The sequence below is a fragment of the Herpailurus yagouaroundi genome, unplaced genomic scaffold (assembly GCF_014898765.1).
Source record: "Herpailurus yagouaroundi ecotype Mexico unplaced genomic scaffold, PumYag 355, whole genome shotgun sequence".
Lineage (NCBI taxonomy): Eukaryota > Metazoa > Chordata > Mammalia > Carnivora > Felidae > Herpailurus > Herpailurus yagouaroundi.
Genome location: NW_024412572.1, coordinates 1,651,063 through 1,666,677, shown reverse-complemented (window position 1 = coordinate 1,666,677; position 15,615 = coordinate 1,651,063). Strand labels below are relative to the sequence as shown.

Here is a 15,615-nt window from a genome sequence, read left to right as displayed (position 1 = left end):
CTCCTCCCCTCCCAAAGGAAGGAGGCCAGGACGACGGCCCTGGACTACCCAGCGGGGCTGGAGGTAGAGTCCGGCCTCTGTGGGCAGTCTGAGGCCAGCCCCGCCCACCTGTCCCTTTTTCAGGGATTACTAGTCAGGGGGCTCGTCGTTGTCGCTGTGGTGCCATTGGCCTGGAGGGCTGCATCAAGGAGGAAGTAGCTGAGTTCCCAGTGTTCTTCCTCACCTGTTGGGGCTACTGTGCACAGCTGCGCCCAGGCTCGGCCCCACCCCTTGTGGCCCTCTGCCTGTGACTCCCCCATCCCTCTGGGGAGATGCTGTCCGGTGGGTAAGTCCCCGGCTCCACCTGGCTGCCACGGCCTCCTCTTAGTTTGGGAGAGAGGGGCAGGGAGGGTTCTTGCTCATTCCTGGCAGGTGTGCGACCATAAGGGCGATCTACTTCCTGTCCCTCCCTCAAGATTTGAGGAACTCTAGGCTCATTCATGCCCCTCTGCCCCCTCCTCCTTTTCTCTGTCTAGCTCGTTTCCCCCGACCAGATGCGTATTTATTCTCCCCATTGCATGTTTCCCTTCACTCTCTGGCCTCCTGCTTCTGCTGTCTGCTTACCAGAAACCCTGGGTCACCCACATCATCTGAAACATAATGTGTCTGGGAGGCAGACCTGAGAAAGCTCCCCCTTCTTCCCATGTAACTTCCCAACGTCTGGTGTTCATTCTACTTTCCTTCGGTGCCCCTCTGCGTCCCCCTCCCATGCATCATTCATTCAACAGATGCGTCCGGGGCACCTGTGCCAGGTACCTTTTACGGTGCTGGCAATAATGGAGTGAAGAAGATGGGGTCCTTGCCCTCACGGAGCTTCATTCCAGTGGGAGGCAGCAGACTACACAAAGAACCCAGTAAATAGGACACTTTTAGATTCTCAGGAGTGTTCTGCAGAAACGTGAAAACAGCTTCATGTGCTAGCAAGTGACCGGGGGTGCCAGTGGCGTCCCTAACTGGAGGGATCCAGGAGGGCTTTCCTGAAGAGGTGACATGTGCCCTGAGAGCTGGATGTGAGGAAGAGCCAGTCATGTGGTGACCAAGAGCCCAGCACCCCTGAGCAGAGGCCCTCCTGTGGGGACAAAGGAAACAGGAAACAGGGTGCCCCAAGCAGAGTAAAGCAGTGGGGAGGGAGGCGTGGACCCACAACTTCACATGCGGTCAGGATGGTGTGTCCGTGTGCGGGTATTTGCACCGGGCCGGGTATGTGTGTAGATGGCCGAGGATGGCGAGGTGCGTGCGTGGGACTGTTTGTGTTTGTATATGTGTGTCCTGTGTGTGTGACAAGCCGGGTGTGTGTGTGTAAAAACAGGAGCTGAACTTGGGATCAGGCATGTACGTGGCTGTCGATGAGCTTGTTTACTCGACACAAACTCTGCATGAGGTGGCGTGCTAGCCTTTGAACATTCGAAGGTTGGCAAGATTGGCTGTGGACCCCACTGTGGCAGGGCCGACTCCGCAGACGCTCTTGCTGCCCCTGGCTCCGGGAAGGCGTTCATGGCCTTTTGACGGGGCTCAAAGTCCAGGACTCAAGGGATGGTCGGTATTAGGTCATACGGTAAACAGACCAAGCTTCCCAGGTACCAGAAAGAAGGGGAAGGCGGGGAGAGCCCCTTTTGGGGGGGGGGGGGAGAACCGATGTTTGATATTTCGAAAAGTGATAAAGTAGTCATTGTAGGAAAAATACTTCAGTTCAGCTTTAACACTTTGTTACTATTTTTCCTTAGTGTTTATTGAGGTCTAGCATACAGAATGCACATGAATGTTAAGCGTACGGCCTGATGAATGTCACATTTACATACACCTGTGTATATACTACCCAGATTAAGACGTAGAGCATTCCCAGCACCCCAGTTGTTCCCCAGAAATTGCCGCCTCCCAGTCAATTTATTCATTTTTATAAAGGTAATACATACCCACATGCTACAACATTCAAAACGATATAAGGGAAAGAAGACATCCAGATGGCCAACAGACACATGAAAAGATGCTCAACATCACTGATCGTCAGGGAAATGCAAATCAAAACCACAATGAGATACCACGTTACCCTTGTCAGAATGGCTAGAGTCAGAAAGACCAGAGGTAACAAGTGTCGATGAGGATGTGGAGAAAAGGGAGCCCTCGCGCACTGTTGGTGGGAATGAAAATTGGCGCAATCGCTGTGGAAATCGGTATGGAGTTTGCTCAAGTAATTAGAAGTAGAAACACCATTTGATCTAATGACCCCACTTCTGAGCATTTACCCAAAGAAAATGAAAACGCTAACTCGAAAAGATATCTGCACCCCTATATTCATTGTGGCATTGTTTACAGTAGCCAAGGAATGGAATGGAAGCAGCCCAAATGTTCATAGACAGATGAATGGATAAAGCAGATGTGGCATATATGTACAATGGAATGTTACTCTGCCATAAAAAAAAAAAATCTTGCCATTTGTGACAACATGGATGGATCTAGAGGGTATTGTACTAAGTGAAAGAAGAGAAAGACAAAGACTGTACGATTTCACTTATATGTGAAACCTACAAAACAAAACAGGGGTGCCTCCTGTCACAATTGGAAGAACATGTGACTCTGATCTCAGGGTCGTGAGTTTGAGCCCCACACTGGGTGTAGACATTACTTTAAAAAAAATCTTAAGGGGAGCCTGGGTGGCTCAGTCAGTTAAGCACCCGACTTCAGCTCAGGTCATGATCTCACAGTCCGTGAGTTCAAGCGTCGGGCCCTGTGCTGACAGCTCAGAGCCTGGAGCCTGCTCTGGATTCTGTGTCTCCCTCTCTCTCTGCCCCAACCCACTCGCCTTCTGTCTCTGTTTCTCTCAAAAATAAATAAACATTTAAAAACATTTTTTAAAAATCTTAAAAAAAAAAAAAAAACAAACCAACAACAAACACCCAACTAGCAGAAACAGACCTATGAACACAGAGAGTAAAATGATGGTTGCCAGAGGGGAGGCGGGTGGGAGGGGGCAAAATGGATGAAGTAGAGTGGGAGGTGGAGGCTTCTAGTTACGGATAGAATAAATCATGGGAATGAAAGGTACAGCATAGGGAATACAGTCAGTTGTGTCGTAATAGTGTTGTGTGGTGACAGATGGCGGCTATGCTTGTGAGCGGAGCATAATATATAGAGATGTCGAATCACTATGTTTTACACCAGAAACTAATGGAACGTTGTGTGTCAATTACCCTTCCATTAAAAAAACAGGTACAAGGGAGAGGTGAATGTCCCTCCCAGCCCTTTCCTCCGGCCACCTAGTTTCTTTCCCTAGGGGAAGCCACCAGTACAAGAGCTTTCTGTGTGCCCTTTGTTAGATTGCTTTCCTCGTTTTGGTTTGGCGTGTTGTGTTTGTCTGTGGGATTACACACAGGGAGCATCGTGAACCTTCTAGTGTGTAGGGCTTCTTGAGGTCATCCAGCCCTGAGAATATCAGTCGATGGCAGGGACCTCAGTCTTCAGGAGACAGGCCCCTGGTCAGAGTCCTGAGCTCTGGCTAATTCAGAGCCACCCCCTTGACAAGAACCTATGGCCCAGGTATAGGGTGGAAGGACCCCAGGGGGCGTGGAAGCTCTACCCCCACCTGCTTTCCCAGCTCTGCTTCCCCTTGCATTCTGTTCCTTGGCCCCACTGGCTGGTTAGGGCACAGAGGGACAAAGACTAGGGCAAGAAGTAGAAAAGGTGTTTGTTTGACAGTTGCTATTTTGTCCATCCCAGTGCCCCAGTGGTACCTCTTCAGATGGGTAGGTCAGAGGAGGCGAGGGCACCTCTCCCTTTGTAAGCATCTGCTTGGCCGTGGCTGTTAGAAAGTGTCCCCTTCCCTGCAACCCCCAGTGGACAGGACGTCCCGACCTCTGTTCTTTGAAGCCCTAAGGCCTGGCATACAGGAGCTGAAATCACTGACCTTGGAACCCCTGTGGGGTTCATCCCAGCACCACCACTTAACTGACTGCCTAACCTCAGGCAAGTTCCCTACCTTCCCTGAGCCTCAGGTTCCTTGTCTGTAAAATGGGGATAAAGATAGCGCCTGCTTCATTGGGGCTCTGATGAGGGATAAATCAGATAAGGCACATAAATGACATGAGAGCACAGTGCCTGGCATACAGGGAGACTCCGTGAAATGAGAGTTGTGGCTGTCACCGTTATTTTTTTAGTGTTTGTTTGTTTGTTTGTTTGTTTATTTATTTATTTATTTATTTATTTGAAAGAGAGAGAGAGAGAGCATGCAAGCAAGTGAGTCGGGGTGGGGGGCAGAGAGAGAGGGAGACTGAGAATCCCAGGCGGGCTGCACGCTGTCAGTGCAGAGCCCGATGTGGGGCTCCAACTCCACGAACTGTGAGATCATGACCTGAGCCGAAATCAAGAGTTGGACGCTTAACCAGCTGAACCACCCAGGCGCCCCTCAGTGTCACCATTATTATTAGCTTGGACCAGGGAAGGCTGTGCGGATGCGGCTGGTGGAGGAGGAAGGGTTGGCATGTGATTGCGAGTGGGCTCACGTTTACGAAGCCCGGTCTTCGCCTGTGGGCTGCAAGGCACATTTGCGTCCTTCTTTCTTGTGTCGTCACCCTTGCGGAGTGCCATGCTCCTGGAGCCTTTGATGGCAGACGACATGTGGGAAGTGGGCCCCCTCCCCACCCCCACTGCCACCCTGCTCTGCTTCTCTTCTGCGCTCTGCTCCAAAACGAGAAGTACAGTGAGTTCCCCCAAGGGGTCGGCCGCGCCCCTTCCTGTCCCCGCCCTGCCGGCTGTCCCAGGCCAGTGGAGTGGCAGCCCCAGAACCAGGACCGCCAGGGCTGTGAGGCGGCCTGGGCGCTGGGAGTTGGCGGCCTGCCTGGGCTCACCAGCACATCTCATTCCCTGCACCCCCTTCCTCTCAGGGAGCCCCCAGGATGGTGAGGTAAGGTCCCGGGAACCACGGTAGACAGGAGGCGAGGGTGCCCTGCGGCCGGAGGGACCTCTCCTCACTGCCTTCCGGGCCTACAGGTGGTTTCACCGAGACCTCAGTGGGCTGGATGCAGAGACGCTGCTCAAGGGCCGCGGGGTCCATGGGAGCTTCTTGGCTCGGCCCAGTCGCAAGAACCAGGGCGACTTCTCCCTCTCCGTCAGGTAGGTGGCCCTCAATTCCAGCCAGGGCCCGCATTTTGCAACTCCGTTCTCGGTTCCAACCTCCCAGCCCCCAGCACCAGCATGTCCCCCATCCCCGCTCCGTGTCTACCCCGTCCCTGTGTGTGCCCCGTGCTCAGGACCCCAGCCCATCCCCCTCTCTGTCCCGACCTCTCCTCTTACACCCACTGGCCTCACCGTCTGGTGCCCCGCAGGGTCGGGGATCAGGTGACCCACATTCGGATCCAGAACTCGGGAGATTTCTATGACCTGTATGGAGGGGAGAAGTTTGCGACACTGACGGAGCTGGTGGAGTACTACACACAGCAGCAGGGTGTCCTGCAGGACCGGGATGGCACCATCATCCACCTCAAGTACCCGCTGAACTGCTCCGACCCCACCAGCGAGAGGTGAGGGGCTTCATACCCTGACCCACCCCCGCGTGGAGGTGGGCTGCCTTCCCCCCCCTCCCCACCCCGTCCCTGATTTTCCCATCCTTTCCGGGGCTCCGTGGGCCTCTTTCTTCCATGTGATCCTGGGCCTGTGTCTCGGGGCACTAACCCCTCATAGCCTTTCCCCTCAACCCCTGAGAAAGCAGGGAAGATCATCCTGCCCTTTTCCGGGGTCCCTGTCAGCTGGCCTCCCAGGCCTGCTCGTGATGCAGAGGCCTGGTGGCCGCCTTTCACAGTAGGCCAGCTCTGTTGTTAGAAAGCTCTTCCGTCTATGGAACCGAATCGGCCTTCGTTTAGCCACTCTCTCCCCCAGCACAGGTTGGTGCACAGAGAGACGAATGTTGAGGAGGGGCAGAGGAGATTTGTATTTACGACGACATTTAATACCTTATCTCAGCAACACAGTGATGACGGGTCTGCTTTTGGGGGCTTGGTAGAGCTTGACCAGAACACAGACCAGATGAAAACTGTCCGATATGGTTGTGTGTGCAAGGGGCCTAGTACCTGGGCACAGGACACTCAAGGCATTTCTCCCCTGTCCCTTTGGCTTCAAAGATGTGGTCCCCACGACTGGGCAGGCTGCTCCCTATGCGGTCTCCCTAAAGCATGGTGGGGGGTGGGGGGTGGGGTGGAGGACCAGAACATTCGGCATTACACCATGGCTCACTTTAGTGGCTGTATCTCAATGACAGCTCCATTAAGGTGAAGGGCAGCCCGATAACTCGAAGGGATTTTTTGTTTTTGTTGTTGTTGTTGTTGTTTTACACTCCTGGGGCCAAGCCAACTTGCCCATGTCCTGTATTTGGGTGTTGATTGTTGAAATGATTGTGAATCTTGATTCTGTCCGTTTTCGGTCTTTCTGAGATGCGTGCCTCCCAACTCACATCAGTATTTTTGTTCAAGTCACTGATTCAGAGTTAGAACTGGGTGAGGCTGAGGTGAAGGCCCCGGGGCCCACCGCTGGGCACCACTCACCAGCCAACATGAAGCCGCTCACCCATTTGCCTTGAAGCCACTTCTTCTAGGCGCGAAGCCCAAGCATGGATGACTTTGCTCATGGTGGCCCTCCTTGGTCCTTATTGGGTATCTGCTCCCTCTCGTTCTTTTCCTATGCCCCGCCTGCAACGTTAAGGGGCCTTTGCCACCTAGACCCTCTTGAACTCAGCGCGGTACCTCTCTTTCTCCTTGCCCAAAGCCGGCATCTTCCCTGCAGGAGGATGGGTTGCTGGAGGCCCTGGAGAAGCAGTAGGTTGTGGATGGAGCTAGAAGAGGGAAGGAGCAGCTGAGCAGACCCCCTGGGGAGGAGGCTGGGGCCTGGCTTCAAATGGCTTGGGAGAAGCGGGAGAAGGGCAGAGCTGGGGGCTGGGGGGCAGGGAAGGATGGAGGGAATCCAGGCCAGGGAAACTGACTCCAAGAGGCCCTTTCGGTGACCCACGCCAGGACGCCAGCATGCCTGGCTCACCCCTGACCCTGGGATTGCGTGGGGGAGGCTCCTTCTCCAAACCTCCCTTTGTGTTCCCAGCCCCGGCCCCGCTGCCTCTCCTCCTCCCCTCCTCCGAGGAAATTTGCATTTGTCCCGCCAATGGCTAGCTCTCTGCCTATGGTCAGCCTGACATTTGCATGGAAACTTCCTCATCCTGGGCCAGGGGGATGAGGATCAGCCCCCTCCCCATTGCCTGGGGGGGGGGGGGCCTGGTCTATCCCTGATTGGTGGGACAGGGTGGCCTGGGGTGCTGCTTGGGGACAGGGAGGGAGCGAGGTGGGGCAAGACAGACTGGTGCCCCCCTCCTCCCCCCATCCCTGCGGTTGGAAAATGCCCCCTCCCCTGGTCCCTGGGCTGAGGAAACCTCACACCCTCACTTCTCACTCTCTCCCCAGAAGGAGTTTTGTGTTTTTTCCATCACGTGGTTTCCTGTGGGGCTGGGCATTGTGGGGCTACAGTTTCCTCCTGGGAAGGGGGTGTGCTTTGGGGAAAGGTCCTAGTTCCGCTTTCTGCCCTTCTGAGCCCCTCTGAGCCCCAGCCTCCCCTTCAGTGATGTCACCCTGGACACCTCAGAGCCCCCCACACCCCTGTTTCCCCAGCAGGGTTGTCTGTCTTCCCTGCCACCCAGGGGGGGAGTTGTCCCCATCACGACTCCCTTGTGACTTCCGTCTCTCCCAATCTCTACTGCTCTCTGCGCAGAGTTTGGCCTCTGTGCTTCTCTTGGTCCCCCTCCTCTTTCCCTAGCTCAGCCCTGGCTTTCATGGAGACCCTTCCTCGGTTTCTCCCCTACAGTTGTTCTGGATGTGGCTTGCCTCTCTGCCTCTGTCTCATGCTCTCAGAGGCGGGCCTGGCTACCACCCAAGGGCCTTGGGCCCAGCTTCAGGCTCCTTATCTGTAAAATGGGATCGTACCTACCTCTCAACATTTTTGTGAGAGCAGTGGACCCAACTATGGCGGTGGATTTGAAAGCATGTAGCACAGCGCCTGGCACATCATAGTCACTCTATTTCCCTTTCTCTGTGAATGTCTCTGCTCAGTGCCTGCCCCTTGGCCTAGGGGTCACCTTCCCTGATGTTGCCTTCTATAGGTGGTACCACGGTCACATGTCTGGGGGGCAGGCAGAGACACTGCTGCAGGCCAAGGGTGAGCCCTGGACGTTTCTTGTGCGTGAGAGTCTCAGCCAGCCTGGAGATTTTGTGCTGTCCGTGCTCAGCGACCAGCCCAAGGCTGGCCCAGGCTCCCCACTCAGAGTCACTCATATCAAGGTCATGTGTGAGGTAAGGCAGCCGGGCAGCGGGGAAGGCATCCTGCCGGGGCTCCTGTCTATGCTCAAAGCCCCGGCAGTGGGGAGGATCAGCCTAGGCTTTGGTCCAAGGCTGGGGGTGTAGGGAGGGAGACTCAGGTCATGCAGAATGGTCTGACTTGGCATCCCTCAGGGTGGACGCTACACGGTGGGTGGCTCAGAGACCTTTGACAGCCTCACAGACCTGGTGGAGCATTTCAAGAAGACGGGGATTGAGGAGGCCTCGGGTGCCTTCGTCTACCTGCGGCAGGTGAGAGGGGCGGGCCTGGCAATCCCTCAGACCCAGGAGCTCTGTGCTCTCAAGTGGGCGCTGACTTCTTACCTGTCCCCACCCAGCCGTACTATGCCACTCGGGTGAACGCAGCTGACATTGAGAATCGGGTGTTGGAACTCAACAAGAAGCAGGAGTCGGAGGACACAGCCAAAGCCGGCTTCTGGGAGGAGTTTGAAGTGCGTGGGGTCTCAGGCCCCGTCCCCTCTCTCCCCACTCCATACACTGGTCTGCCCCGTCTTATCTCCGTGCGCGGATGGCCCTCCGGGGGCTGGCACTCAGTTTCCCCCTCTCGCCCCTCAGAGTCTGCAGAAGCAGGAGGTAAAGAACTTGCACCAGCGGCTGGAAGGCCAGAGGCCAGAGAACAAGAGCAAGAACCGTTACAAGAACATTCTTCCGTGTGAGCACCCTGCCCCCAGGCTGCCTTCATCCCTCCCACTTTCGGGCAGCGTCCATTCACCCAGGAGACTCCCCTTCCCCCAGCCAACCTCCCTCCATCTCCTAAGGTCCCTACTCCCCGCCCCAGGAGGGTCCACCTCCTCACCCACACAACAGGGCCTCCTTCCTGCAGAGGGAGCCTCCCCACACTAGACATCCACCGCCCTCCTTCCTGAGACCTCCAACCCCGCTCCCCATGTGGATCCTCCGCCCCCACCTGCCCACAGTGCTCGGAGAGCCTCCTGGCCTCTAAGATAAGAATGGCCTGTGAACTTAGGAAGGGTCTGACCCAGGGGCTAGTGAGTACCTGGCTGACCCAGGACCATCTTGTTTCCTCCCTGCCCACCCCCAGTCGACCACACCCGAGTGATCCTGCAGGGACGTGACAGCAACATCCCTGGGTCCGACTATATCAATGCCAACTACGTCAAGGTCAGTGGCGCCTGCTGGTCACATGGGAGGAGAGGCTGGGCCCTGGGGATTCCCCATCTCACGGGGGTACTGGAGCCAGAGACACGTAGCAAAGTCAGGTGGTGAGGAGGGTGGTGGTGCAGGGGCTCACAGTCCTGGGATGCATCTCTCTACCCTTGCTTCCAGAACCAGCTGCTAAGCCCCGATGAGAACGCTAAGACCTACATCGCCAGCCAGGGCTGCCTGGAGGCCACAGTCAACGACTTCTGGCAGATGGCATGGCAGGAGAACACCCGCGTCATTGTCATGACCACCCGAGAGGTGGAGAAAGGCCGGGTAGGGCCAAGTCCCATGCTGTCCCCTGATCCCCACCCCTTCCCCCTCCCCTCCCCCCGCCCCAGTGCTTTGTTATCCATCGCCATTAAACCAAAGAAATGCCAGACGCCAGGGCAGAAAGTCCCCTCAGAGGGCAAAGTCCAACCCTTGTTGGGAAACTGAGGCACAGAGACACTCTTGGATAAGCACTGTCTCCCAGATCCCTGCTTCCAACCTGGGGCGCTCCTGACCACCAGACCCCGGTTTTAAGTGGGCTTTCTTCCTTAAAAAAAAAAAAAATTTTTTTAAATGTTTGTTTATTTTTGAGAGAGAGAGAGAGAGAGAGAGAGAGAGAGAGAGAGTGCGAGTTGGCAAAGAGAGAGGGAGACACAGAATCTGAAGCAGGCTCCAGGCTCCAGCACAGGGCCTAACATGGGGATCGAACTCATGAACTGTAAGATCATGACCTGGGCCGAAGTCAGACACTTAACCGATGGAGCCACCCAGGCACCTCTTAAAGTGTCCGGAAGCAAACCTGCCTCCTGCCCCTCCCCCACCTGTCCCCATCCAAGCCACAGCCCTCCTGTCCTCCCTTGCCTCGTAAATCTCTCTGGAGTCTGCCCCTCACCCTTACCCCGCCACCCAGCCGGTATCCCTGCCTGTGGGCCGTGCCCTTCTACGGCACTTCTGCACTGGAGTCAAAGGGGTCCCGCCCAAAGCATACACCCCATCAAGCTGCTCCCTCTCTTGAACACCTTCCAGTGGCTCCCAGTTGTCTTCAGGTCACACTCTGAGACCTGGCCGTCAAGGCGGGGTGACTGCGCTACAACACTCCCTGCCTCAGGTTTCCACGCCTTGGCATCAGCTCACTTTCTGCTAGGAAATGACTTCCTCTCTCTCTGCACTCTCTCTGCCGGACAGACTCCCTGTTTTTGAAGACCTAGCTCAAATGCTTCCTCTTGTGTGAAGCCACCTGTGATTTCCTCCGTAACCTGGAGGGAGGATAAGTCTCTCCCTCTACCCTGATCCCGAGTGGCTCTGTTAACCCCGTTCGCCTCTCTGTGACCTCCTAGAGGCACAGGGGCAGAGACCGTGTCTTCACTGTGTCTGCAACTCCAGCCTGGTCTCCGCAACTTCACGTACAACGTGCGCACCTGCAGATGTTTCCCGAATGAATTGCAAGGTTGAGTGGCTGGTCAGGTCTCATCGCCTCTTGGCGGCTGAGCCAAGACTGGATCCTGTCTCTGACTCTCGGCCAGTTCATCCATTCGTCCAACAAACGTTGTTGACTGGGCCAGCGCCAGGGACCCAGGACCTGGCAAAGGGCCTGGAACCGGTCCCTGTGTGTCGCTTCTGTGCCTCACTCCTCACCTCCACCCTCCCTTTTCAGAACAAATGTGTGCCATATTGGCCAGAGGTGGGCACTCAGCGCGCTTATGGACCGTACACAGTAACCAATTGCGGGGAGCACGACACAGCTGAGTACAAACTCCGTACCTTGCAGGTCTCCCCGCTGGACAATGTGAGTGTCCCCTCCATCCTCGTCTCACTCCCGGGGCCCCTCCTGGGAGCTGCTCTCATGTCTGGTTGGGTGGGACGGGACGGTGTGTGGGAACAGAGGGCACTGCCCTATGCACTCTGCCCAGGGGGACCTGGTTCGGGAGATCTGGCACTATCAGTACCTGAGCTGGCCTGACCATGGTGTCCCCAGCGAGCCTGGGGGTGTCCTCAGCTTCCTGGATCAGATCAACCAGCGGCAGGAGAGTCTGCCTCATGCGGGACCCATCATTGTGCACTGCAGGTGAGAACAATGATGAAGTTAGTAGTCGTGATGGCCAGTAAATCCTGCTAAGTGTCGCGTGCTGCTCATCGCAAACACTGCTTTCCGAGCTAATGCATTTCACGCGTCCGTCCCCCTGATCCCAGCCTCATCCGGGCTCCTTGACGGCCCCAGACCCCTGTGGGAAACTTAAGCTTGAACCCACCCCACTGACTGATCCTGTGCCTGGGGGTGGCTTCTTCAGAGACTTCGAGACTTCCCTGGATGTACCGTCTCATCCAGCCCTGCCACATACAGATGAGAAAGCAGGCCCGGCAGCTTGCCAGCTGGTCTGCGAGAGAGCCTGCACGGACACTCACAATAGACCTCGGTGCTGGTCATGTTGTTTCTTCACACGGGCTTACTCAGCGTATATATTTTCTCGGCCCCAAGCGTCTCCCATCTGGGGGCAGTGTGGCTCCCTACGTTTTCTCATTTTCCCCTCGGTAGCCCCCCGGGGCGCTTAGCCTTCTCTGCTTCTCCCTTCCCAGCTAGTGACCCCAGCTTGGCCTCCAGGGTTGCGTGGCGACGGGTGGTATCCCTTCCAGAGGGGCCCACGCATCACTAGCTCCACTGCAGAACCTCATGACTAGGAGACCCTGTTCCTGCTAAACGGGGAGGTGGGGGGACAGCAAGGAGGAGGTGGGGGGGGGGCGCCCATCAGGCCTGAAGGGCAGAGTCCTGTAGATGGGCCTACACAGCCCGCCTGGCCTGGGTGCATGGGAGGCAGTGGGTGCAGGTTCCTGGACAGAGACCGTAGTTTTAAATTTCAGTTCTGCTACTCACCGGCTGTGTGATCTTGGACAAATTGCTTGGTTACTCTGACCCGCAGATTCGTCTTCTGTAAATTCAGGATCTCCTATGGTTGCCCTGAGGGTTAAATGAGACCCCGTCACTGTGTCGGGAATACAGTGAATCCCCGAAGAAATGGGAGCTGTGAATGGTTTAATAACTCACAGCAGGAAGAGAATGGGGAAACAGGAGCCTGCTTTTTCTGCTTCCCTACCCACTCCCTCCAAGTGACCCCAGGCTGCGAGGGCCTCACACTCTTCCTTCTTCCCACCAGCAACTGCTTGCCCTGGGGCAGGGCTGGGTGGGCTGAAACTGGGGGTACCCCCCACGTGCCATCTAAGGGACTCTGCTCTGCCTCCAGGGGCAGGCCCATCGCCCACAACGACCCTCCTGCTACCCCCCTTCCACTTCTTGAAATCCCCATGGCCTTTATTTAGATGCTACAGGAAGGAAGTGGGTAAGGGGGGGGGCGTTATTTTTGACAATCTGGGTTTGAAATTAGACAGTGCAACTCAGGTCACCAGCCTGATGGGCCCAGCAAAGGGGGTGGGACTGCAGTCTCCGAGGGGTCCTGAGGTTCCCCGGGGCTGTTTGCCCAAGGGTGGTGGCACAGGGCAGGGTAGGGGACAGCCCTTACTGCGTGGCTCCCCCACCTCTCCACAGCTCCTGACCCCAGTGCCCTTTGTGCCCTGCTGTCTCTAGGACTGCCCTTTCCCTGCCGTCAGGGTCTGAAAAAAAAAAAAGAAAAAAAAGGGAAACGAAGCCCTGCTTTAAAAAGCTCTAAATATAACTTTAGAAGGGCAGGGGCGGGGTGCAGGGAAGGCCTCATTCAGGCCAAGGGTGTGGGAGAGGGCCAGGGGAGGCCCGGAGTGTCTGTGGGGCAGGCAGGACCTTGATGGGGCTGGGGCTCCTAGATCCTCCAGAGTAGGGAGCAGCCCGCAGCAGGAATGAGGCGTCAAAGCAGGAAGTGGTGGCGCGGGGAGTTGGGGTGCAGCCTGCTGGCCTGGGAGCACTTGAGAGCCGGCCCGCCTACAAATCCCTGGGCTGAAGTGATGTGCGTGGGTACGGAACCAGGGAAACTTCCGCCTCCGGCCTGCCGGCCCTGTGACCCCGGGAGTGTTACCTCACCTGTCTGGAGCCTCAGTTTCTTCATGCTACCATGCTGGAGCTGAATGCCGGGGCTCTCCCTTCCCGGTGAGGCCTCTGACGGCGCCCCCTTCCCTCCCCAGCGCAGGCATTGGCCGCACGGGCACTATCATCGTCATCGACATGCTCATGGAAAGCATCTCCACCAAGGGTGAGCGGGACCCGTGGGAGACGCAGGTGGGTGGCTGGGTGAGCAGCCCCTCGGTCACCCCCTCCTCCGCCTGAGCCTGAGGTCCAACTGCCATGCCTGCCCCAGGGTTGGACTGTGACATCGACATCCAGAAGACCATCCAGATGGTGCGGGCGCAGCGCTCCGGCATGGTGCAGACCGAGGCGCAGTACAAGTTCATCTATGTGGCCATCGCCCAGTTCATTGAAACCACCAAGAAGAAGCTGGAGGTCATTCAGGTGTGTGTAGAGAGGGGCCTGGCGGAGCTGTGGGGGGGCGTGGGCATCACCTGGTCCCTGCTGGGACCACCGCCCTCCCACCACACCTCTGCCCACAGTCCCAGAAGGGCCGGGAGTCAGAGTACGGGAACATCACCTACCCCTTAGCCATGAAGAACGCCCATGCCAAGGCATCCCGCACCTCTTCCAAGTGAGTGACCCCCGCCTGCCACCTCCCAGCATCTACGCCCCCCCCCTCCTCCTCGGCCCGACCCTCCCTTTCAGAGATGACAAGTGCTGCTGTCAGGGAGACCTGGGTTCAAGCTCAAGCTTGACTCTTACTACCTGTGTTCACAAGTATTTCCTGGGTCGGGCCTATGTCTATGTCGGGCCTGTGCTGGGTACCAGTAGTATTCCTGGTGTAGAAGATGGAGCCTTTGCCCACAAGGAGCTTCTAGTCTAGTGAAAGGACAGTGACCAGGTCTCCTCTCTCCTGGCCTCAGTTTGTTCACCTGTGAAATGGGGTGGGCCAGACGGGGCCGCTGGAGCTGGGTAACCGTGCACGGTCTCCTGACCTGCGCCAACTGCCTACCCCACCTGCAGACACAAGGAGGATGTATATGAGAACTTGCACAGTAAGAACAAGAAGGAGGACAAGGTGAAGAAGCAGCGGTCGGCGGACAAGGAGAAGAGCAAGGGTTCCCTCAAGAGGAAATGAGGCGGGGTATGGCCCCTCTGCTTAGGGCTCCTCCTTGCCCTGCCCCCCAGTATCGCTGGGTCCAGTGCTTTCCCCTGGATGGATGCGGTAGCTGCGGCCTTCCCCTGCCCTTCCCGGCCATTCCAGACCTTCTTGTTCCCCTTCCCCGGTTCGGTTCCAGCCACCCCCTTACTCCGTTCCTCCCTTCTCTTTGCAGCCTCAGCCCTGATCCCTGCAGAGGCCTCCGGTGGGCCAACCCACGGCCGGAACTGAGGAGCCCGCCCCCATTCTATTGTAATTTAAGTGGCTGTGTCCCTACTTCCCTCTTCCTGACCCTGTATATAGCCCCGCGCGAGACTCCAGGCAGCATCAGGCCCTATACTCTTGTAAATAAAGCCCCTAGGATCACTGTGTGTGGGTCTCTAACTGTGACTGCCTGGGCCTGAGGAGCTCAGAAGGGGACTGGGGGAGGGGGAGTGAGCAGGGAGCCGCGCGCGGCGCGCGCGCGCGCGCGCGCGCGCGGGGGTGTGTGTGTGTGTGTGTGTGTACAAAAGCACAAAAGCTTGACTTTCACCTTTGACCTGACCTGGTTCTGGACTCTGCTTAACACACCAGGAGTGTGACCGTGGGCCAGAATCCTCAGTCTCTTCTTTAAAATGGAGAATGATGAAAGGTTACAGCACAGGGAATATAATCAATGGTGCTGTAATGGTACCTTGCATGGTGACAGATGGCGACTGTACTTGTGGTGAGAGCGTAGCATAACGTATAGACTTGTGGAATCGGTAATTGGTACACCCGAAGGCAATGGAACATTGTGTGTCGACTGTACCTTGGTTAAAAGAAAAAAAAAAAAAACCTATATATAAAATAAAATGGAGGATGATCCTGAGGGTGGTTGTGAAGATCATTGAGGTGAGGGATCGAGGTCATAACTGGCAACAATAATTCATTACACG

The 15,615-nt window shown here is 56.4% G+C and overlaps 1 protein-coding gene across 2 annotated transcripts; it reads left to right on the top strand.

Moving 5' to 3' along the window:
* Positions 1-82: 82 nt before the first annotated feature.
* PTPN6 (protein tyrosine phosphatase non-receptor type 6) lies at positions 83-15,069 on the top strand. 2 transcript variants are annotated; one of them, XM_040462598.1, is made up of 16 exons: positions 83-325; positions 5,023-5,145; positions 5,358-5,552; positions 8,165-8,354; positions 8,514-8,630; positions 8,717-8,830; positions 8,955-9,051; positions 9,442-9,521; positions 9,687-9,836; positions 11,206-11,337; positions 11,462-11,616; positions 13,656-13,723; positions 13,829-13,980; positions 14,079-14,170; positions 14,563-14,683; positions 14,874-15,069. In XM_040462598.1, the coding sequence occupies exons 1-15, from the start codon at positions 312-314 to the stop codon at positions 14,675-14,677; spliced, it is 1,794 nt and encodes a 597-aa protein (XP_040318532.1). In that variant the 5' UTR covers positions 83-311; the 3' UTR covers positions 14,678-14,683; positions 14,874-15,069. The 2 variants fall into 2 exon arrangements, with proteins under 2 accessions (XP_040318532.1, XP_040318533.1); XM_040462599.1 differs by lacking the exon at positions 83-325 and adding an exon at positions 4,781-4,936.
* Positions 15,070-15,615: the final 546 nt, after the last annotated feature.

Coding starts and splice junctions, on each gene's coding strand:
- PTPN6 (XM_040462598.1), top strand. Junction 8,355..8,513: donor ATATCAAGGTCATGTGTGAG/GTAAGGCAGCCG, acceptor GGCATCCCTCAG/GGTGGACGCTACACGGTGGG. Junction 14,171..14,562: donor GCATCCCGCACCTCTTCCAA/GTGAGTGACCCC, acceptor CCCCACCTGCAG/ACACAAGGAGGATGTATATG.